This window comes from Stegodyphus dumicola, chromosome 6 (genome assembly GCF_044657685.1).
Source record: "Stegodyphus dumicola isolate Sdum_Otavi_A_Nest chromosome 6, ASM4465768v1".
Lineage (NCBI taxonomy): Eukaryota > Metazoa > Arthropoda > Arachnida > Araneae > Eresidae > Stegodyphus > Stegodyphus dumicola.
The window spans coordinates 176,416,300-176,441,997 of record NC_140773.1 but is presented as its reverse complement, the minus strand read 5'-3'; the positions used below and the strand labels follow the sequence as shown (position 1 = coordinate 176,441,997).

General features: G+C 33.5%; 2 protein-coding genes across 3 annotated transcripts in view; one reads left to right on the top strand and one right to left on the bottom strand.

Moving 5' to 3' along the window:
* The window catches only part of LOC118191787 (uncharacterized), a 426,838-nt gene extending 413,704 nt beyond the window's left edge, over positions 1 to 13,134 (top strand). Inside the window, exon 12 of the mRNA XM_085819193.1 lies at positions 12,771 to 13,134. Coding sequence (XP_085675319.1) covers positions 12,771 to 12,824 — 54 coding nt within the window. The 3' untranslated portion in view covers positions 12,825 to 13,134. The remainder of the gene's footprint in view (positions 1 to 12,770) is intronic.
* LOC118185850 (tetraspanin-9-like) overlaps positions 1 to 25,698 on the bottom strand; it is a 367,713-nt gene that overhangs the window by 304,811 nt on the left and 37,204 nt on the right. The window lies entirely within an intron of this gene.

Genomic DNA, 25,698 nt, shown 5'->3' with positions numbered 1-25,698 from the left:
AAAAGTTGTTAAGGAATCTGTTAAAAAAGAAATAAAAGCTGTTCAAGTCAAGATTGAAGAAAGTCAATGCGAAATGAAAAGAGAAATTGCCTGCATAATAGAAACCAAATTCGATGCTATGGAAGGCAGAATAGATGTGGTTGAGAATAAAGTGGGACAAATTGAGGAAAATGTTTCTTCTGTTAAAGAAGAAATAGAAGAAAGAGTTTGTTCCGTTCAGAAACAAATCGAACAACAAATTGATGACCGGGTTTGTGCGGTTGCCAAAGAACTGGAAACTTTAAAGAAATTCGTAGCGACGGCTGGGAGTAAGAGTGATGATTTTAAATTCTTACCGATGCCTGCTCGTCCATCTCTGAAGCTATCCACATATGATGGGAAGACATCCTGGCAAGTGTATAAGACCCAGTTTTCTATCGTGGCGGATGCGAATGGATGGGATTCCCAAGCTAAGGCCTGTCATCTCGCCGCTTGTCTGAGAGCAGACGCAGCGGATATCCTGCAGACGCTTCCCGAAAACAAAAGGTTAGATTTCGAAGCTCTGTCCGGCGCCTTGGAGTTGCGCTTTGGGGAGAAGTGTTTAAAAGACTACAGCAGGCTCCAATTAAAATCTCGTCAACAGAAGCCTACCGAAACACTTCAGGAGCTCGCCGCGGATGTTGGAAGGCTGTCACATCACGCCTTTTCGGAGTGCCCGACCCTAAAGTGCTGGAATTGCGGTGTTGAAGGCCACCTACGAAGGAACTGCAGAACTCCCCAGAGCACGGAAAATAAGGCATTAAATGCCACGTTTAATTAAACAGACAATTAAATGCCACGGGAAGGAAAAGGACTGACAAGAAACCAAAGTGCTGGAACTGTGGAGCTGAAGGCCACGTACGAAACAATTGCAGAACACCCCAGGGTACGAAAATTGAGACAATTTCTGAGCAACGACGCAGGAAACAAATTAATGACCATATCAAGGAACGGAGGTTGCCAGATAATGAAAAACCCTGTTTTAAAGCGCTTAAGATCTCTATAGTGAGTGGCAACAATAACGGACTGTCCATCAATGAGAATATCGATGGGGTTCCTTGCAATATGATCATTGACAGAGGAGCTAATGTTACCATCATTAGGAAAGATTTAGCTGAACAGTTTAAAGATAAACTTATTTGGACGCCATCCTGTGTTACCCTTCAGACTGCGTCTGGTGACAAGATCCACATAACTGGGAAGTTAAACGTAAACATCACGTTTGGAAGTGCCGCCTACCATCACACGGCATATGTGGCAGATATTACAGATCCATGCATACTCGGATTGGACTTTTTAAGGAAATACAATTTTTCCTTAGACTTGAAAAACAACAAACTGCTTTCAGGATCTGATGGCATGACTATCCATCCTCAAAAGGGATCCTCGCCTGGAAATGTCGACGCCTTGTCCGAAAGATCGAGCTCGGGAAGCTGCCGAAATCATACCAGGGTCGAAAAGAAACTCAAGACTACCAGCTATTCTCCATCCCAGAAGCTCTTCGGTCGAGACCTTCGTCTGCCTTGTGACCGCCTGTTTAGTCGCCCTACGGATGCGCCTTCATCGCCTGAGGAACACATCCAAGATGCCCAGGCCCGGTTTGAGGGGATGCACCGTTCTGCACGAAAGCGAGTCAACTTGGCGACGGAGAAAATGAAGACCAGATGCGACACAAGAGCTACTAGACAGAGATCCAACAAAGGAGACAAGGTGTGGTTGTGGAACCCAATTCAACGAAAAGGACTGAGTCCTAAATTACAGTCACCTTCGGATGGTCCATATACAGTGCTGAACACGAATGACGTCGTGGTTCGGATCTGTGAGTCTTCGAACTCTTACGACAGGTTAGCTTATTACTATGGCCATAGTACGTAATGTAAATAATTGTAAATAGTATCAGACCATGGTCCTTTTTTGTTTTTAAATGTGTATTTGATTTGATTTGTATTTAGTATTTGATTTGCATTTAGTATTTGATTTGAATTTGATAGCATTTGATTTGTTTTATGTATTGCATTTATTGTTCATGTTGTTTATTATTGTAATGTAATGCTTATTAATACATTTATGCCACAGTTGTAAATTTAGCTTCCTGTCCAGGGATTCTACTGCCCGGGACGTGCAGTCCTTGGGAAGGGGGCAGTGTTACGAATTTGGTATTTAAAAAACTAATATTAGTTCAATTATAAATTAATTGGTTTTATTTCTCGCGCAGTGCAGCGCGTGACGTATATTAAAAGAAGAAAGCTAAGCCAGAAAATTAAAAATACAAGAGCGCGTGCATTAAATAAATAAATATCTCTTTTTGATTTCGAGAAAGTACTGGAAAATTCTAGCGCGTGATTTTAAAATGTTATAAAAGGAGGAAAACATCTCAGTTTGTAGTAGTTGCTTAGTTTGTTGTTGTTTAGAAAACTACTGTTGTTGATTGTAGCGAATTCGCGGATTAGCGTTCTTTAGCTGTTTTGAATTACGTTCTATTGGATATTTGAGTAGTTAAAAGATAACTACTGTGAAATATTGTAATACTGCATGATAATTTGAGAAAATTTAAGCATTTTTGTTGTGATAATAATAAATTTTTGTTCATTTTTCATCGGACTTGTGCATTCATTTCGTAACGAACCCGTACGCACGCAACAATTTTTGGTGTCAGAAGTGGGATTTGAATGCCAATAACAAGAGCGATGGAAGAACAATTCAGGCAAATGATGACTGCATTTGCTGCTTTCCAAGAAAAGATGGAAGGAGCCGTCAACTCCGTTAAAGAAGAAATTAAAGGCGAGATGAAATTGGGCCAAGAATCCGTTAAGGAAGAAATGAAGGCCATTCAAACTGGTCAATTAACTTTTAAAGACGAAATAAAAGTTGTTAAGGAATCTGTTAAAGAAGAAATAAAAGCTGTTCAAGTCAAGATTGAAGAAAGTCAATGCGAAATGAAAAGAGAAATTGCCTGCATAATAGAAACCAAATTCGATGCTATGGAAGGCAGAATAGATGTGGTTGAGAATAAAGTGGGACAAATTGAGGAAAATGTTTCTTCTGTTATTAGTTGTTAGTTAGTTTGTTGTTGTTTTAAGAGTTTGTTTAGAAAACTGCTCTTGTTGATTGTAGCGAATTCGCGGATTAGCTTTCTTTAGCTGTTTTGAATTAAGTTCTATTGAACGTTTGAGTAGTTAAAAGATAACTACTGTGAAATATTGTAATACTGCATGATAATTTGAGAAAATTTAAGCATTTTTGTTGTGATAATAATAAACTTTTGTTCATTTTTCATCGGACTTGTGCATTCATTTCGTAACGAACCCGTACGCACGCAACAATATATATATATATATATATATAATATGGGGAAAATATAAAATGAGGTAAAGTATTCGTTGTTTAATTAAGCTCAAAACATTATTGTTGAAAAAAGTCGCAACCAAATTCCCTTAGACATCCTTGTGCTGTTGTCGAAACTTTTAATCTATTCAGGTATTGCTAACTTAATAATATTTGAATATTCTCTATTCCGTTTCTGTACCATCCTCGTAGGTCTTGAATTCAGTGTGTGGTAGTTCCTGTCTCACACTAATTTTGTTCGAGGATAAATAGCGAATACGACAACAGTAAGCAAAAATGGAACATTTTTCGCATCTGTGTTGAATTTGCCGGTTGCTCAAAAATTCACCGATGTCAGAAATGCCACAAAATATTTTTAGTGACTCTTGAAATCTTTATGGAAGTCGAACTCAGTAGCTGAAATCTTGGATAATTTTAGCCAAAGGAAAATTGGATGTCGAATAGGTTTAATCTGAAATGCAAAGATCTTATGCCTTGTTGAATGGCAAGATTTAGAAGACCATGAACGGGATAAATGTCTTTTAGTGTAACATAGCAGAATGGGAGGCAATATATATATATATATATATATATATATAAAGCTGCAGAGTTTTTTTTAATATCATAATAGAATAACAGTGAGGTAATCAGGATCATTCTTAAAGAAACTTTTCTACAGTGATTGTATAAAAGATTTTTAGAAATTTTACGACTAAAAAGATTAAAAAATAAGTAAAACGTTTATGGAGAGTTCGCACATAATTGAGTGAGGGAAGACTGAGAAAGACAAACATTAAGAGTGGGAAGAAAAGGAGTGAAAACAGAAAAAGTGTTATTTTTTGATTAAAAGAGTGCTTTCCATGTAGTAGTCGTAACGTTTGTCCAAGACTGTCGTAACGTTTGCGATCACGTTTGTCCAAGACTGTTTTGATACCATTAAACCATGAGAAAAAAATGCCCTTAAAACAGCAATGGAATGTAACTAATTTAATAGAAATATAACTAAAAATATCTAAATAGGTGTTTTCAAAGCATTTTAGTAAGGAAAAGCCAAAAAAATGTTCAGTTTACAATGTGTTTAATGCAGACATTCCTTCATGAAGTGTTCATAACGTTTCTGGAAATTGTTTGACCAACGCTAACGGCATCTCTTGTTGAAAAAGAATATGTAAAATTAAAAATGACGTAAAAACAGCAACATTAGATGCTTATGGATTTTTTTCCCTCCTTTCGAGAACAAGGAAATGAGGAAAACCATTCTACAGATTTTTTTTTAAAATGCTGTTGAAGAAGAGAGATCTGCGTCCGACCACCCACAAAATCGATAGATTTATTCAAACGCCAAACTAAGATTGCTTTATTTGACTTAGTTTTAAATGGTTGATTCAAATCGAAACCAAGCTGTTTGGTGACTTAATTTTTTAGCGATATTTCTGTGTCATTTGCTAATTTAATGTATTTTGACCGTATTTGGCGACCTTACTTCAGTTAAAAAAATATTCTATAATATTTTTATCATATTATCCGAACTGTTTATCATAATAATATTGTCCTTGTGTTCGTATACAAGCGGACTGACTTCAATTCCTAACGATAACATTAACCGCGATCACAAGCGGCGCTTACTGTACTGCAGTAGTGAAACTGAACTTATTACATGCTTGAAATACTAATAAAAGGAAAGAAATCAAGACATTCTGTTTCAACTGTTAACCGTGTAAAGTTTTCAAGAAAATTCATAATTGATAAAGTATTCCTTAATTTCTACTTTCTGCTATACAAATGGTAGACACCACATGACTTCCTTGTACGGCCTATTAAATTATTCATATTTTTTTCTGCATTTCATTTAAACTTATTTTTTCGATTTACATTAGAGATATATTTCTCATTCAATCACTTAGCAGCAAGGCAAAAATACATCACTTCTCTTAGCAGCAAGGCAAAAATATATAAAATCTCAAAACATCTTCATTACACATTGTAAAATACAGAAAAACTTAAAAACACCAGATACAGTTAAAAACTGTTTTAAAAATAATTTTTGGAATTAATTAATTAATTAAATTAGAGTTTCTACCTTAAAACAAGCCATTCATTCGGGCAATGGGCATGAAGATAAATTTTCGGTGCACAAGACTGAAAGTTAACTTTTGGTCCCACTGCGCAAAAAGACACTGAAATCGCTGGACTAACTGAATTCTAAAATGTAAACAAATGGCAACCTCGTTAGGCCTAGCGCCACTTAATCTTTTAAATTGTTGATAATTGTACAACTGTTACATGGAGATTAAATAAAGGCATAAAAAAACCTTAACCAGAACATAAGAAGAACATACTTTTACCAATTCTAAAGCAAAAAATGCACAATTTACCAAAAATAAAAGTACTGAGCTAGCCGAGTAAGAGGGTGAAAAGCGTTTGGTGCTCTCGATTGGGATGAAAACGACAGGTGCACCACTACATGTTAGGGCAGTTCCATGTGCAAAATTTCAGCGTTCTACGGCTACTCGTATTAGAGTTATTCGAAATGTATACATACATACGTAAGACGTCACGAAAAAAAAACCTCTTTTGAATCCATTTTACAATTAGTTTTGGAAAAGCGTGTCCTTTATTCTTTGGGAAAAAGAGTTCATCCTTTACTTCGTACAAGGAAATAAAAAAGAATGAGGTTGTCTCTTGGGGAAAAAATAAGGCGTTTTATTTAACACTAATGCTACATTAAAGTTGATTTGTCACAATTTATAAATCTAATATTAAAACTTGTGACTTAGATTAACAGATTGCGGCTTTCATACAACATGCGTTGCCACTGCAGAAAAATGTATTACACCAAATTCACTAAAAATCGAAAAACTTAATGCGAAATTGCTGCTATTTCGTGTTTCATTTTTATAAAAGGAAAAGAAAAATATTTTTATTTATCTTCAGGAAACAAAATGGCGCTATTACGAAACATGTCATTTTACATTAGTCAAATAAATCGAAATCACTTAAGTTAAAATATGATAAAACAGCATAAGTTTCGATAGATAAGGAATAAAATTAAGAACAAAAAATTACTTAATATATGGGCTGACATGAGTATTTTCATCTGACGCATTTAAGAAACGTTGGAAGGATAGAAACAAATATATCAGTGAAGAATGTACAATGTTGCCATTTCTCGCTTTGAAATCACTGAGTTTGTTAATCAAAAATTCGTTACGTTTTACAAAATATGAAACAGAAAATAAAACAAATTCCAAATTTGGGCTTCCAGATGCCGATATTCGGTGGAATATTACGTTATTCAAAATTTGATGGTACCGTCGTTTTATCCAGTGCGAGAAACTTATATACGTTTATGTAGATTCTTCATTATTTAATTTCTTTGAATATAATACAGGGCTGTAATATTTGGTAGCAACAATTTGAAATATGAACCGACATATCAACGCAAATAGCCAAAACGAAATTGATAGCCCTTCTGGGCTAATAATAATAATGTCATGTACATAGTTATTAAGTAGTAATAAAAATTGTTTCAATTAATGTTTGTTTCTTTTGTTTTCCTTTTTAATCAGGACATTATTCAGTTTTGCTTAAACTATAAATACTTTCTTAATTTTTCCACAGAAAGTTAACTTCTCAGAACGCGACATTTCTGTACTCGTAATCTATTAATGACGTAACTCCGTTCGACAAGGGTTTACTGTAGTTAAAAGGTTAAATTAACCGTAATATATTAGCTTTACACGCTGCAAAATAATTATGTAGTTCTCATTGCATAATGATAATAATAAATTTCGAAACACAATTAAATATTTCTATAATCATACGCAATTGCAGTTTCGATAGCTGCAAGTAAAATCAAAATATCTTAATACTGTTGGGAGCTGGGTGTTTGTTTTGTGCTTTCACCTCACTAACAGGAAGAAATTGATACCATATTGAAGTAATTAACAGCGTGATAAATTGCTATATATAGCTCAAGGGGCAAAAGAGAGCTAACACAAGTTCTGCTTAAGACACAATTAATTTTGCAGATCAGAAATTTCCGTTACAGAACAAAATCTAAGCTCAAACAGTCGTAAATTCATAACCGAATTATTGAATTCACTGAAATAATCCTCTGATAAATATTTGGATACTCGGATAGCTATTAATAAGGCTATTGCCTTTAACCTGAATTCTTCCCATGGTACGGCCTGAGAACTGATCTCCATACGGAGGAATTTCCACAAGTAAAAGAAGAAAATAGAAGTTTATGATACAACACTCTTCTTCAGCCAATGTCCGTTTTGGCATGTCTGCTATTTGACGCTGCGTCATCTAGTATAGCTTGCCCATCCTTCCATTGCGTCCTCGGGTTTCTATTTCTAAAGCGTTGCACTTTAGAGGTTACGCTCCCGGACCGTAGCAGGAATAAAAGCCTGCTCCATTGTTGTCGTTGATAGTTGATCCAGCTGTGTACATATGAATCCATTCCGGCCCAGGGTATTTTGTAGCGATCATTTCTAGTGCAGCTGCTTTCAGTCCGCATGGTCAGACGTCTGCCTTTCGTTCATATATGCGTCGGAGATAAATTGAGAATGGCATCTCAGTTGTTTCATGGTTGATCGTGGGTCTTCTAAAGGGCAGTCGTTGTCCTGTGTCTGAGTTATATTTCTGAAAGAGGGCTTGAGCCTGGCCAGTAGAGTATTCTGAGACTTGAGTCTTCTGCTCGCAGGTGCATGTTGTATTCTGTACTAGCTACATTACGCTGTTAGAAGTGGAAGTTCGAAAATTTGCCGAAGAGACATAAAACTACAGTTTATGGTTAACCACAATAGTAACCCATCGAATTTTCTTAAAGGAGAGGATCATAATCTTCATTTATGTGGGAGAAAAGTCCGAGCACTATGAAAAGCTATGAAACATCTGGACGGAGTTTAGTCATGTGACGTGCTAGTATTGTCATATTTTAGAATCAAAGCAAATGTCGGAATTTACCGTTTTTCAAACATCTCTGTCAAAGAAAGTGCCAGTCTTAATTTTTGTCGAGGCGACTTCGTCTTTTTTCTTCTTTCATTCACGGTTCCTAACGCAGCTGTATCAATAGGCTTCTTCAATAGTTCTGGAAGCTTTCAGAAAAATCGTTTCTAAGCCTTCAAAAATGCATTTTCCGTAAATTTTCATGTCTCCAGTTTGGCATGAAATCACAAAATGGCGTCGACGGCTTCTCCGAAAATTGTTGCCCATATCTATTCTTCTACTTGAGATATCCTCACAATCTAAACGTGCATTAGTTTAGAATTACAAGATCTACAGTTTGATAAGCGAAATAAATTATTAAACAATCGAACAATAATGTTTACGTAAATTTACAACGGTATGTTTTCTAATTCTGGCGAGTGCCACTGATCGATAATTAAATCTTTAAATAATCCATGTTTCCCTTTATAGAAGTTACGCATCACGTGATTTTGTCATGTTCGTGTTTCACGATAGTCTTACGTCACGGTAGTCTTGCGTCACGGTAAGTGGAAAACAAATTATGGTTTCATTGCCGAATCTTTTTACACACTCAACTGTAATACGTTAAGTCTTTCGCCAAAGATATTCACATCAAGGCATTTCCATTTGCGTTTTTTCTACATAAAGGGTCCCAGGAGTAATCCAGTGATTAGAGTCATATTAGATACTCATCTTGCTTTCGATATACACTGTCTAATAGATTGAATGCTTGGATGTTTTAATGACTTTTCCCATGCGTAATGTAAACGCAGTAATAATGTTCCTTTATAAAATCCTCCATGAAAGCATCCTTTATTGAACAATAGTCCATAAATACCTTGTTGTAAATTAATAAGCAGCGTATACTCAAGGATACTTGGAAGCAAGCTCACGTAAGTATAAAGGGCTGCATGGCAAAGAAAGAACTCGAATAAAATCCACTGATATAAGATGGCATATATAACAGGGAACGAACAGGCTGTAGCACACAGGAAAAAGAAATATCAAACGGTATCTGAGTCACGCGTAAATAAAAGTTCAGGCACAGGAGAGTGCAGCAACATACGTGTTCTATTTGATTGTCTGAAAAACTACACTTCTAGGAATAGCATAACAAAGTTGGTGTTCATCTTTTTTTCCTTTTTCCGAAGTGTATCTCAAAATCTACGTAACAGATGTTACCTCTGCAATGGCTTGCATAGGATCGATAAAATATTGACGAAAAAACTCAATATTTACCCTTGACAACGAAGTATTTGTTGATTTTACGTTTATTGTTGAAAATAAAGTAAAAAGAAATTTTTTTAAACCTCGCCGCGATTATATTACTAATACAGTGTTGCCCTCACCGTATGAAATTTAGACGCAGTTCTTATAGAGGAATGGAATGGATTAAAATACTTTATAACAATAATTGTCTTAAATGTCTTAGAATTCCTTGAGTTATACAATAAATAATACAGGAATTCCTTGCTTTTCAACGACTCTTCTTTCGAAGTTCTTCCATTTGTAAACCAGAACCTAAATATTTCACGCATAATTCGTTGTTCTGAGCTATTTTGACTTAATTTATAGCCGCTTTTTCTTTGCTCCTTTGTTGCTATTTTTCTTGCTTTACGATGTCCGTCATTTCTTCATTCCTATACTGACCCATTTCAGTTACTAATGGCCGAAGAACATAATAATGTGAAGGGTCTGAAGATACGTATTGACACATAAGGCTGAAGACACATGAAAACACATATGCTTTGAGCTGAGGATACCTTTGAGCGTGTTGCTGGAGCAAAAGTATGAGATCATTGTCTCGTAATCAAAAGTTTGTAGATAGTTTAAGAGAAACTAAGGGATACTATAAGTTAAATTCATCGATTATAAAAGTCATCGCTTGAGAAGCAATGCCATGCAACATGAGAGTACGTATAAACAAAATACAAAAATAAAATGAATACCCTCAAAAAAAAAATAATAATGGTGCATTCAATATTCCCCATTCACTCACTGAGCCAAATCGGTACTTTTTTTGCTACTTACCGCTCACTAACAAGAGCTTTGATAAATAAGATAGGAAATATTAAAAATTAAACCCTTTTTTTACTTCCTTGTACGAAGTAAAAAGGAAGTATTGTAATCGCGAAAAGTTTCAGGCAGCATATTTCAACGAAAATATCCATTTTGACCGCTATCGAATGCAATTTAGCGATGTTTTTGCATCATATCTGTACGAAAGGACAGAATAAAATACTCTTTCCCTTCAAAAAAATTATAAAACTGCTTTAAAATTAATTCTGAAGAGAATTTTTCGTGGCGTCTGTACGAACGTATGTACGTACGTGCGTACGTTCGTGCGTACGTACGTATCTCGCATAACTCAAAAACGAGTAGCCTCAGAACGTTGAAATTTTGTATATAGGACTGCTATAACATGAAGATGTGCACCTCGTGTTTTGGTTGCAATCGGCCGCACCAAACGTATATAAATATATTTATATATATATCCACTCTGTTACCCGGCTCAGGGATCTTAGTTTCTTTACTCTTATATGTTTGTAAATTGTACATTTTTTGCTTTAAAGATGATTGAATTATGTTGTTTTTATCTTCCGGTTAAGGATTTTATGCCTTTAGTAAATCTGTGTGCAATATTTTTAGAATTATCAGCAATTTTAAAGTTGTTTAATTGCCGCTAAGCCTGTTTTTAATGGCGGCCATTGATGTTTACATTTGAAACAGGAGACTAGTAGATTTGTTGCCAATCTAGACAAACTTAGCTTCGCAACAACAAAGATAACGCATTCATTTATTATTGCCAATTAAATCATGCTTAATTCTTTCTGGAATTTTTTCGAGGAAATAAGCGTTTGAGATTTACTTCGTAATTTTTAATATAGATATTTTGAGTTTTTATGTATTTTTGCCCTCTCGCGAAGTGAGAACTGAATTAATTAAATGAGAAATACTCAATCGTCTGTGAAAAACTGTTTCTGTTTTGTTTTGTTTGCTTAATTTCTTTTATACATAGTTCTAGCTTTATCATAGTATTTGGATAGAACATGTGGCAACGATTAGATAATTCTTTAAATGATATAGATTTTGTGCATTCTGAGTTATAATATGAATGAAATATAATACTGTTAAGTAAACCTAGCGCCAGAGTGTCGCTATGATAAACAAAGTGAATTTTAAAGAATGCATTTATTCTATTGTGGTTTACGCGCTGTCGGCGAAGTAGGTTTAATTCAATCTAATAAGTTTAAATAAAATGCAAGAAAAAATGCGTATAATTTAATATTCCGTACAAGGAAGTCATGTGGTGTACACATCAGATTTTTTTAATTGGGAGGAGAAAGGATTGAGTATGTTTCTTCTAAAAAAATGAGAATCGAATTTTCCTGCTACGCTTCCAACAAGAGCTCTCGGAGGGCGAAGCTATCGCTTCGTTTTAGCGAATCATCGTTCGCAGACTCAGTAAAGTAAATCGGTTCTTTGAATCAGTTTGGGAGTGAGTCGCCTAAGGAGAATCTTCAAGGTCCCCAAGGCAATTAAGTTACGTGCTGTTATTGATGAAAATAACTCCCAAATACTAGTATCATCTGCTTTCACTGTAGTTTTCTTTTCCTTTTCGTTTTCTAATTTTGTGTGCCATTCTGTTTTATTTAGCGCTTATGATTTGTAATAGTTACAAACTGAACGTTTTCTTCCTTGGACAGGGTACTGCTAATCCGCTACCTTTTTAATCGGGAGAATAAAAACCTGATACTTTATTGGGGAATTATGTATACTAAACAGCCCGTAAATAACTCGATGCCTTTTACCAGCTATCTCCATGAAAACTGATGATATTGTTACCGATGTATCCCCGTCATATCCATTGTATTTAAGCTGAATTTTTCAAATATTCTTCAGGATGGTGTACTTGCAACTCTATATATTCATATTTAATGCAACCATTTTTCGGTTTAGTATTCAACAATTTAAATGTGAAGATTTTATTGTAAAACAGACTTTCTACTGCATGTGTTTCCTTCATCATAAGCTGACACAATCAGGCTTATGATTAAACTAAATGTATTTAGTGCAAAGCTATGACGTTTGGTAGGCTAGATGTTTCAACTGAACTTTCGATTGAAGGTATTTTCAGTTTGCGGTGAGTTTATCAAGAAGTAACTCCAATGTAAGTTGCAACGAATATGCAGTATTCTTTAAATAAAATTACTTTTAGAAATGATTAACTGTACTGGAGTAATTCTTGAGCAAGTTCTAATTTTTGATGCACTGAACGTGGGTACTGAAAATTTTCATGTGGCATTATTTTAGAATGCATTCAAATTAAATTAAATTTTGTGAAATATTTTCTCGTTGAATTTATATTCTAAACTTTTTTCATACGTCCGTTTTATACTGTTTGTCAGATGTGGTTTACTAATTATTTTATTTTTTGTCTTTTACAGGTAAGAAATTTGACGCTTTTCTCTGAGAAAATATTTGTCAATGAAACATTTTAATATGTTCTATTAGAGGGTAATGTATAAAAAAGTATTGTAAAGGTCACTTTAGTTATTACCTTGTATTCTGTTATAAGATTATTTAGTTCTTCACTTCGGTGTATATAGTTTTATTTTCAGGAGTATAACGGTAATTGTGGAATTTATTGTTAATTATTGTCGAAATGCCTGAAAACATCGATAATAATTTTTGGAAATTTATGAATTTCGTTAAGATACCAGTGAAATTTTTCTGAAATTTTCAAATAAATTTATTAACCAACCGAGTTTCAGAGCTATGACCAAAGAGTAGGGTTGATAAATATAGTAATTTTCATAAATAGATGCCTTTCTTGATGTTAAAAAATGTGTTTTGGTGATTTTAAAATAAAAGGGATTAAATTATATATGGATTAATTGTTTATTGAAGAATATAATTATCTGACTTTGCTGCCAGTATATATAGTGTGTTAGAAAATTCTTCGCACCTAGAAATTTGTTCGATTATATTGACACCTGACATAAGCAACCTGGAGATACAGCTGATGAAGTATTTCAGTCTATTTCTTGAGGCAAAATATATTTAAAACTATTACATTACGTATAATGAAGAGTTATAAAAACCTTTGGTGCGATGCATCATGATACAGACTTTAGTATAGTGTCATGTAAATATCAATTGCGGAATTAGTTGTCAGATATTCTGTAACTGATCAGCAAGTTCATGGGTATTGTGTGATGGCTGTAGTTTTCGTCTTCACGGAGAATGGAAAGGTCTATTACTTCCTCCGAGATCGTCCCAGCAATTTCCATATGTGGAGAAGCAAGATCTCGCTGATTAAATAACTTAGCGTATCATTGTCATTTCATTCCGTTTAGCAAAAGACACTATAAGGCATCCCAATATAAAGCAGCGGATGTAGCAGGTCCGGAGGCGTTTTGCTTTTACTCTGCTCTGAAGTCCGGCAGCCTCAGCTTTTTTTGTAGGAGGATTAATGGCCCACATTACTCTCTACACACCATGCAGGATGTGAAGCTAACGCCTAAAGAGAATGGTTCGCCACACAGTCTACCCAAAGGATGGAAGCAGGAACCTGTTTCGTATATGGTATGCACATGCAGCCGAAACTGTTAGAGTACTAATCTCTGCAAGTACAGTAAACGACCCCAGCGGCCAGTGGGCTAAAGAATTTTGATACTACGCAGATATTTCTTGGAAATATTCGTCGTGTACTGATAGAATATTATGTTCCTGACAGCTAACGGCACCCTCTTCAATGTAAAACAAAAGTACACAATTGCATTTATAAATTTTTTCAGAAGTAAAGTGCGGAAGCAAGCATGATCCACATCGCCTCTGCCAGAAACAACCAAACTTTTTTTTTCTTTTAGTGAATTAGACTATTTTGAGGCTTTTCATATGTGTAAGAATTATTTTTAGTCAGTGATTTAACTTCTAAAATATATTTCCCTCAAATTTCAGATCAACCTCAGATTTGTTTTGATCTTTAATTTAAATTTTCTATCCATAAAAGGTTTTTGCGTTTTAAGCATTTTACTTAGTTCTCTACTTAATAGAGTCATTAGATTTTTCGTTTTTCGTGTGAAAAACATGCAATGCCTTAGCCGGGATTCAGACTCCGAACTTCCCGATAACACGTTGGACATGCTTCCAGTTGCACACGAAGGCGCGCGGAAAGTAGGAAGAAAATGCTTTTAACTTTATTATAGAAAGCATATTGTAGCTGGTAGAAAATAATGCGAATTTTTAGATACTGTTCCTTTTTGAGGTGTCCATTTTAGTTTCTGTCAAATTGGCAATATAGTAGAAATGCCGAATATGTTGATCCGAATCTCAGTTATATTGATTTCATGGGTTCTACAACTTTCATGATTTTTCTAGTCTACCGTGTAAATAATACTCCACTTCTTTTAGAAAATCCTCCATTTAGACAATATTTCTTTGGCTTTGCTTTAATTAGTTAATTATAGAAAAGTTTGCCCTATGTTTTTATGATACTCATCACAGGAATTCCTGACGGTCGACGAGCATTTTTTCATCTTTTACATGGAACGTTTATTGCTAGGAGTTATCACAGTTGCCAGTCTACAGATACAAATGACGAACTTGTGTACCAAAAATGTTTACCCTCATTTCTCATTGCCGTACTAATTTTTACCCAGTATTGTTTTCTATTAATTAAGTGATGCTGTACAACTTAATACTTTACAATATTTTAAGGAGGCAGAGTATCTTTCATAGTTTATGAGATAATAATGCCAACTTCCAAATGGGGATATTATTGGAAATGTTCTTTGAAGTGCGCATGGTCAGTTTACTAATCAATAATGGCACTGCACTGATACCTCACTTTCAGTCTCCGTTGAAAAACTATTTGGCCGACTTAATGGATATCTGGTAAATAACTATTTCAATACTATTATTTTAGTTTTTGTGTAATTTGCAAAAAAAATTCTTTTGTAATGCAAGAAGCTTTAAACTGTAGCGAAACGCAGACTAGTTAGCAATATCATACATTACTATTTACTCCACTTTGTGAAAAGATATCTTTCCGACGTGTTCACGAAAATAGCGAACACCAGACATCGTGAAATTTTGCAATAATAAGTTGTTAACTTTAAATAAGCTCCATTTGAAAATCTACAATAGTTCTGGATTTTCCGTCATTATGTTTATATAAGTTCATTTTATGATACTGCTTAAAGCTGTCGTTGACTAGGAAACATTTCGTATATCTTCAGAGAATAAATCTCTGTGTTATTTTGTTCCTCACAAACTACTTACGAGTGCGAGAAAGCATTACTAACGAAAGATTAAGTAGTGTTGAGGGAAACACCAATGATGCGGCTAAGGGAGTTCTTCAGCAATTGCGCTGAGCCTATTGTCAGCCATTACGCTTTCCGAATGGCCGGATGCTTCTTTACTCGTGATTCCTTCTCATCCCGAGAGAGAAAGAAATTCTTCCCGTCTCTCCAGTATGATTTATAGAGCTCCATTCCTCACTGTGACTTCCATTTGTCACTTTGTCGTCTGGTGAAATGATTTTTCTAGAGAGGTCTTCCTCATCGCTCTTTCACCCGCATTAATCGTTGTCTTCCTTCTCCAAAGAGCAAAGGTTATAAATAGTAATTAAAGTGACCTTGGTGGCAGATACATTAAAGTTAAAAGAGATTCGATACCAAAATGTATTATGTCATAGTGAAGCTAATGAAACATTTCTTTAAAGTTATTGTATTATATCTGGGACTTGTTTTGTGTCAAATCATCGCATTGCAAACCAGAGATCCGTGTTTTTAATATTCGTCTTATTCATGAAGTTTAATGAATTGAACTTGTACAGAATTTAAGACAGACCTGTGTTAAGGGTGTAACTTCTGACTCATTAGTTCTCCATCTTTTTGTACACTGTACTCTTTTCTCATGCTTAAAAGTCCAGTGCCAGTGCACTTCTATGTAAAAACTTTCTACATTGGATTTCTTTAAATATTCTTAGGAATATGCATTATAATACCATGTTAATATTTTTTTATTATTCCAAAATTATTTTTTATTCAGAATCGTTGTAATCAACTAGTGATGGTAGGAATGTTATTGGGGGAAAAAGAGGGGTAAGTGATTTTCGAATCAAAATATTTAATCTTAATTTTGTAGTTCGGATGTTATGGGTCTTTGCAGCATGTCTGTCTTGCATGCTTCCTGCAGTTTGAATGCATGTCTGTCTTGATATAGATCTCTACTACTTGATTGTCCAACCTAGCCTTTTCTACAGATCCAAATACAGTACTGCTGTAGTTACGTTTTAAGTATGTTTTCAAAGGACGCAATTCACGGACATGTGTTTAAAAAGTGGTCGTCATTTATGCACGGATTTACCTATCAAGACCAGTAACAAAAAGAACTGAAAATGTTTTTATAAAATAAGCTTTTGTTTAAAAAACTCATAAAATAATTAATGAAGTAAGTCGAAAAATAATTTGTCATATATAGTTTAATGGGAACGGGAGATTAAATCATTCTCTTTCGAAAATTCATTTACAATTTTTGTACTACATGTAGGAAAAATACGGCTGCTCATAATAAATTTTTTAAGTTAATGGCATATACTTTAATTATACAATCTTATTGTTCGTCAAACAAAGGCATCTATCTACCTTTTAAATTTCTGCCCCGTTCAGAAAGTATAAACCAGTGAAGAACACTGGGAGGAGAACGAAAAAAACGTTGCAACATTAATTAAAACAATTCTAAATCGAGTTTTGAAAATCAATGCTTTACTAATTTGCATTGCCATCCGCAAAGACTATGTTGTGTGCAAAATTTGAGCTCGATAGCTTATCAGAAAAAAAAATGAATTATGACATTTTGACCATAGCGATAAACACCATGAGTGACCTAAATAAAAGCTTAGCAAAATACTACAAATTATTAAAATTGCATAATAACAATTATGAAATATTTTCTGAAATATTTAAAATTAAATCAATCCTTTAAAAGAATAAAGGTATCCATTTTATCGTTCTCGAAATATTAAGCGTTGAATTATAACTCAGGCATTAACACTATTCAATGCCATTAAGTTTGAATAACATGAAGGTACCATTCAATGCGATTAAGTTACCATTAGGCTTGAATAAAGCCATTTTTAATAATGTTTTATTCATAAATGAAACGTGAGTGGCTGGTTAATATTTCTCATGCCCTTTGCCATGCCTAATGCAAAGACTAACCGTAACTTTCAGCAAATCATCTTCGAAAGCAATTCTTTCCAGCTCTACAGCCCTACCTTTAGTATATTATTATAATGTATTTTCTTAATAAGTAAATTTTAAGAACTATAACTAAAGGCTTGCAAATACCTAGTAATGCTTTGGATATTCTGAAAATTGTAACCACAAATCTAAGGATCGGTGGTGGAGTATGGTAGTGTGCTAATTACTAAAACTCTTCTACATAGCCATCTGTTGCAATCTAAATAACAGCCATGAGCTGCTATTAGCAGCCATGCCGGCAAGTTTAAACCATTAACCTCTGATCAATCTGGTTGTAGAATCAACGTGTATTTGGTGGGAGAAATCTGGGATTAGATGCGATCCTTTAAGGCTTTTCTAAGTAAACCAATTACTACTCTCGTAATGAGCTGCTGACACTGAAATGCTTGTAGTGCATAATATGTATATTTATCGATAAACATCTCCTCTTCATATAATCCAGCATTAATTTCAGTCGGGTGTATACCATTTGGTATTCTAATAACGCCTAGACAGATTCGACACGCTAACTTATAAAGTTTATTGATTTGTGTCCACAATAGATTATAAGGTATTTGATATTTTGGATGCAACGAGTGTTAATTTGCAAATGCTTGTATCACTCATATAATTCGCTTAATGTTATAATCTGAACGAAATAATGATAATTGCTCTGTTTTTTCTTTTACGTTATAATATGAATTTAAAATATTTCTGGGGGCTATCAAAATATATGTTACCATGCATAATGCTTTAAAAACGTTTATTTCTCAAATTATTCACATTAGACGTTTACGTTCAATTATAAGGTTTCTTAAAAATAAGTACATAATTTGGACTAAAAGTAAATCTCCAAAGAATAAAATATAATGTTTATATGGTCATCTTTGATCAAACATTTCGAAATATTAACTGTGGTTTAATAAATTAAAAAAGAAAATTTCTGCACCTTTATGTATAAATTTCGAAAAGATACAGTTAATAAATATATTTAAGGATCTTTTAAAATTTAATTATGAATATACCATTTTATATGTGATGAAATCATTAAGAGCTAAAGCAAAGACTTTGTCTTTTAGCTACTCTTTATAGAATTAGGTCGTTAATACACACACACACACACAAAATAACAACCAAAGTTCAGTAAATTTGTTCTTGAACATCATCGTGAGTTTTTAAAATAAAGCTAAATGAATTTTTTTTAATTTAAAACTCATTGAATCATACTGAATATTTTACTATAGGGAATATTTGCTCAAAAGAGACCATGCTAATAATTTACTTTATTTTATGTAACCTTTTCATGTATAGTGTTGTAAACATTTTCATAAAATTTCTTCCTTATTTTAAGAAACTTTATATATGTCTAATATAAGGTTATTTTAAAAAATAAAACCTGCAACCGCTTTTTTCGAACATCCAATATATTATTTTAAAATAGCTTTTCAAAGCTGCTTCGCTGAAATTTCTCCCGTAACATAATAAATTGTTTTGTTGGTTCAAATTCTTATTGAAAATTTATTTATAAACTTGAGCATTTTATTTTTACTTCATTATGATTTTATAACTACCCGTTTCAAAGAGTCATACTTCTAAAAGATCAGTGTTTTTAATTATAAATGATCGCGAAGCCACTGTGCTGTAGATTTAAAAAAGAAAAAAAAATCTCTGAAAGGAATTTTTGAAAATTAAAATTATGAATTATGTACATAAATGTAGTAAGAGACAGAAATAATCAGTCTATTACGAAAAGTAAGAAAAACTCGCATTTAATAAAATGAATGGTAAACGTGCATGTCTTAAATGTTCATATGTCATGAGTTGGTAAGTAATAATTTAAGACAGTAATATTTCATGTATTGGTAAGTAATAAATGGGAAATAATATAGAAATTAAAAGTTTAGTGTTTTGATAAGGGCAGTAAATATGTAATAAACTAAGAATAATAACATAAATTCAGCAAATTCGTTCTTAACTAAGCGAATTTCTTCGAAAAAGTTGGAAGAATTTGTTTCATTTAAAACGCATTAAAGCATATTGAATATTTTTGTAGCTGGAATTTGTATTCTTTTTTTAAAATATTTTTTTAGTGTTAGAAGCTAGAATCATTTCACACAACTCATATTCTAAGGAAAAACGTGCTGAAAAATTAATAATAAGGTAGCATTGAAATTATCCTGTTTTTTTTGTAAACACATTTTAGCCTTCTTTTTTTTGGGGGGGGTAATTTTTTATATTCTCCATTAAGTAAGTAGTAGAATTTGGATAATTAAGATTAATCACATGATATTTATTCATTATTTCTATAGCGATATAATTTCTATTCCATGACTATACCATAATACAGTTTTTTACAGCAGCATAGTTATACCTCGCTTTTCGACTATCTTCTCTTACCGTCTTTCGTAGAAAATAATATATGCATTCGATGTTTGTATATACAGTTGTGGTTAAAAATATCGATATACCGTACTTCGGAAAATGCGCATATAAATATTCCGTCCAGAAAAAACTAACTGGCATTTATAATTTAATGATGATTAAGGTTAATAATTTTATCGGAGAAAAATAAAAAAATCTGCGAGGTAAATCGTTAAAGTTCGCAAATATTTTGCGATTCAGCATTTATAATCCCAGTTACGCGACCTAAGATTCACAACACACATTTACGAAATTTTTTTGTGAAGTAATTATGCTAACACTTATAACAATGTTTTTAAATTTCTTTATTTAAAAGAGTTTTTTAAACATTTTTTTTAAATAATTCTTCTAGCCCTTCCTGCTCAAAATGTTTTGAACTTTAAATATCATTGGTCAGCATCTGCACTATTTGTGACTATTGATCTACTGGCAAATGACTTCATATCGCTTAGGAAAGGAACTTCGATCTCGTATTCTAGAAGTCTAGCAAACTTTTCTTAATATGAAATTCTTTTACACTCATTTTAGATGAACGAAATTCGCATAGTAGTTTTCATTTTCGACGAAGGAATGTGGCTAAAAACAAACAAGTTTTTTGCCGTCATACGAAAAGTCCAAGGAAACTAAACTGATAAAAATCTAATATATTACGTTCTTTGTAAACGCTCGAGGCTGGTTAACAAGATAGGCGCTTTCAAACAAAAATGTTTACTTTTTCCTGCAAGTGGATCCGGTTCAGCAAATCAAAGTAAAGTTTTCTGATTCATGGTGCAAAGCTCCCATATGGGTTTTAGAGAGTAGGATTAATTTGCATTATAATTTTTTCGTAACATTATATATTCTACGTAATTTTGATGGTATTAATTAAGGAACATATAAATTAAAATTATTTAACTATCAAAATAATTCAACAGTTATTGTGGAAGTTGGAAAATAATAAGAAAAATTATCTGAAATACGTGCCTCATAAGCGGAGTGGTTAGGAAAGCTGAACACTGGTACTTTCTTTCTTTCCACCGACAGCGAGACAGCCAATCCACTGGGGCATATTGGCAAGGTAGCACCGCTGACAGAATTAATTTGGTCCACATAAGACACTTTGGTGCATATTGTGCTCAAGACGAGTGCTGGGGGTGCAAACAAATGCTGGGCGAGTCAGTGGTGCAGTGAATAGAAGAAGGGTGCATTGCGGGTAAGGAGAACAATTTCACTTTCACATTTACAGAGTTAAAGGTAGATGGTTACAACTTAAGTTCTGCCAAAATGCGTCCACAACATGAACAATAAATGAGTGCTGTGGATAGTCAAGTACAGGTATAACTCAGTTATAATCAGCTGAACAGTGCATTAATTATGGATATGAACAATTAATAGAGTGACTGATAAAACAGTAAAAATAGTGCATAAAATAAGGCAAAATACATAATTCAAGGTTCCCAATTCAAGGAAATAAGTATAAACAGAAAAGAACAGAAAAAGCTAATTTAAAATAAAATTAACTACATGTATAGAATATACGGGAGCTGTGTTGGTGACGAAGATGGCTGGTAACGGTCTGTCGATATCCGTTTCCGAAGATTTAAGATGCCCTTAATTATGAAAAATGCATTATTTTCTTTTCAGGATTTTTTTTTGTTTCATAAACAGATATATGGTTCAATCATTGTCTCAAGGTTTTGCAGTGGTGCATATGTGTTGACATTTAAGACTAATTATAAAATTTCATCAGGGAAGCATACGAAATATAGTATTTTCGATCTAATTCAGCTATGGCATACGATGAAATATTTTTCGAAATTTACCTGTTATTGGGTTTCTAAAAATAAGCATTGTTATACACTGAAAGGATAAATATAGTATAAAATGAATTAGTTAAAAGGATTTCTATGCGTGCTTTTAATTTTTAAATTGTCAGCATTTGACATTTGTTAACATAACACATGATAGATTTAGTACATTGTGTATTTTATAAAAATGTTTTTAAAAAATGTATTATATGATGAAAGACCTGTAAAACAATACGATGAAAATATAAAAAAGGCATTCTTGATGAAAAACATATGAAATTATTAGTTTATTGTATTTCATCGAATTTTTTAAAAATATTTGTGCGAAATGCCCAGCTGCGGAGAGATAGCTTTCCCGCAAAACGGGGTTAAGGTGGCAGGCAAAGACAGCGTCGCTAAATTTGACGCGAAATCGCACATTTGGCGATATGCCATAAAACGACCAGGAACATGCTAGAACAAGTTTTTAGTGGCTTTTCGAAAATATTCTCGAAGGTCGGTGAAAACTATATATACCCTGCCTGTCCTGGGATTAGTAGTGTCTTGAGTTCAGGGATTAGCTTGAGAGCGATCGAATGAGTCTGGAACTATAATTTAGTGCTTTGCCGTGAAGCTGTCTTCACCGTTGAGTTGCTGATTGTTTCAGCGTGTTTGTCGTAGTTTATCGACAAGTGTAAACGTGTTTTTGGAATTGTCCTGTTTAATAGTTCTTACTGGCATATAAATTTTGTTTTCATTCTTCAACTAGTGTTATTATCAACTACTCCAAATCCACTAACTTGCGAACGCAACAGTATTAATATATCCTTTAGGCAGAAAATGCATTTTCAATCCTGAGTTGCTTATTAGCAATTAAATTTTCTTGCTTAAACGTGATTCAGCTCAATGATGCTATAAACGTATAAATATCAATCAAGATGTAATATGTGTCTGTTTTCTTCTCAGTTGAAGAGATCTATGTTCATGCTGAAACGACTATACTTTCACGCTACATAACTTTAACTGAAAAGCGCTAAATTATTCAATGGATTATTTACAGAAACAATAGCAATGAATTTTATGAGCTCCAAAAGGTTTAAGTTTTGAAGAATATTAAAACTATAGTAACAGTAAATAAAATTGCAGCTTTTTCTGTTATTGCAAATTAATACTTGAATTCAATCCGATGTTGAACACCTATTTCATATTATTTTCTGTATTTTAAATACGTATTTACATACAAATACACTATGTGATAAAAATTGAACACGCAAAGCAAATTCTGCAATGGTGAGTTTCTTCGATTTTACTAGCCAAAGTTTACTGTTGTCCTCGATATGAATAAATAAATAAAGTGTCCAGAGCAGATTTGATCCTGAAAAGTATAAGAATGGTTCGTGTAGTAAAAACAAACTATTTTTGCCGAAGAGTTTCATTTTTCAAAATAATTTTCGAAAAGTGTTAGCTTTAACGTTACATTAAATTTGCCTTGACCACAAAAGTGTTTGATTCTCAATCCTTGCATAGTTCTGCATCTCTTAACTTAGGACAGTCCGTAAGTAAGTAGCCTATTTTTCTTTTGGATATTCTGCCATTTCTTATTTATGGAGGCATTTTAAATAAAACTGGCAATTAACTAAAGACCCGCTCCTAGTACACCTGCAGATTACAACACCCTCCGAAGACAATTATTAAATTACCAGCCAAATCTGCTCGTCGAGAATTGTACTTGACAGCCCGAGCAATAGCTGCTACATCAATAGAAAAGCCAATATCTACTTACTATCGTGAGGCGCATACTAAACACCAAAACTTTCTATACATGGAGAACATTATGTATTTGTGTCGCTTGGAGCAGTAACACCAAAAGAACACGATTAAAGCGACATTGTTCACGTGTGACTGGAAAGCTCAGTTATCCAGTCGATGGTTTTCATCAGCAAATCAAGAATTATTTTAGAATAAAAAAATATCAAAAAAATCTGAAAGGTTTCAGGTTTTAAATTACGTCCAAAAGGGCGTTTTAACGTTTTGTGTGTTACCTTTATTTATTAAATATCATGTTCTAAATACTCAAACCATAAAATTCAGTTCTACGGCAATATCGCAAAATAATTTTAAAATGAGCATATCTTTACAGTTTCCGATACAGAGTCTCGCGCACTGGAGATAAAAATAATTTTTCTGCAAAACGTTGTCATTGCTCGCTTTGAAATCCTTGAGTTTGTTAATCAAAAGTTCGTTAAAGTTACAAAATATGAAATCGATAATAAAAGAAATTCCGAATTTCAAATTTGGGCTTCCACATGCCCATATTCGCAGTAGGATTACGTCATTCAAACTTGGATGGCTCTAGGTACCGTTGTTTTATCACAGTGTGAGAAATATACAAGGTGTGGGTATTAATTTCCAGGACTGCTCTAATAACATCAGAACAGATGATGTGAGAAACGTAATCTTTATGTCACCTTCTTCTTGATGTCTTCAACATCCACAAAGCGTGTTCCTTTGATCACAGTTTCGAGTTTGGAAAACAAAAAGAGGCCTGCGGGGGCAAAGTCAGGAGAGTATGGCGGATGGTGCAGCTCCACAACCCCATTTTTGTCCAAAAACCTCTTCACTGGCAACGCATGTGGGGGCGGGCATTGTCATGCAATGTGACGTCGACAGTGAACTGCCTTCCGAAAAAGGACTTTAAAAGTTGTTTCCACAACTTATACAGCCGAGCAGAGAAGTGTATTAAGGTAGATGGGGATTACTTCGAAACATATTAAAATGTTACGTTTTTCACATTATTTCTTCTGGTGATATTAGAGCAGTCTGGAAATTAATAGCCACACCTTGTATATACATTTATGCAGATTCTTCATTATTTAATTTGTTTAATTACAATACAGGGCGGTAATATTTGGTAGCAACAATCTTAAACGTGAAACAACGCTTGTTGTTAATCGACGCAAAATGGCAAAACGAAATTAATAGTTCTGGACAAACCTCCTTTTGGACTAAAAACATTTGTAAGTTAAGGAGTGAAAGAGAAACTTTAGTCCTGTAACATCTAGCATTGTTGAACATGACACCTTAAGCCAAGATAATATACCTGTAAAGACATGATTTTGTATGAGATATCAGAAAGTTTTCACGAATTATGTATGTGAACTTAAGTAACACAGCGGAAAGGTATCAAAAAGGTACATTTCTTGCACATTTTTTAAATAACAGCTTTGCTAACTTTCGACAAAATTGCGATTTATAATAGAAAGTAGTTAAATATTTTTTTCTTCTACAATATTTTCTTCTACTACTACACAACTTTCTGATAATTTTTCTTCCATTTTCTGTTTTAAGGTGGACAACTAATGACACTTGACCGCATCCTTCTCCTATTCCAATCCAAACTTAACATGCAATATTGCTACATATAACTTAGTACTTATCTTTTACCACCCTCCCTTCCAATAAAAAAGGCGTACTTTGAATAACATTATAACTTTTTTTATTTTGTTTTAAGTGTCGATCGGTATGCAATGCTGTTAATACAAATAATTTGAAATGCATATTACTCGTACTATTATATTTGCAAGTTGTTGTTTACTATTACCCAACATATTTTTAAATATTTGTAAAATAAAACCTTATAAAATATTTGACGCCAATATGCATCTTAAATTGATTTTTCTCCGTTCAGAAGTTGTCTACATTCGATTTCGATAAATGAGACTAATAAAACCAGCACTTTCAGAAAATAGGTACCATCTACTTGGTGGAAGGTTACAGAAAATTTACATCAAAGCTATTGAATAATTTATAGAGTTTTAATTCTATCATACAAATGATTATAATATCACTATCCAAAGGAAAAGAAGTGGTCGAAAAGTATAATGGCCTTTAAAATAACTATAAGAAAGGATTATTCAATATACATATACTGTACATAA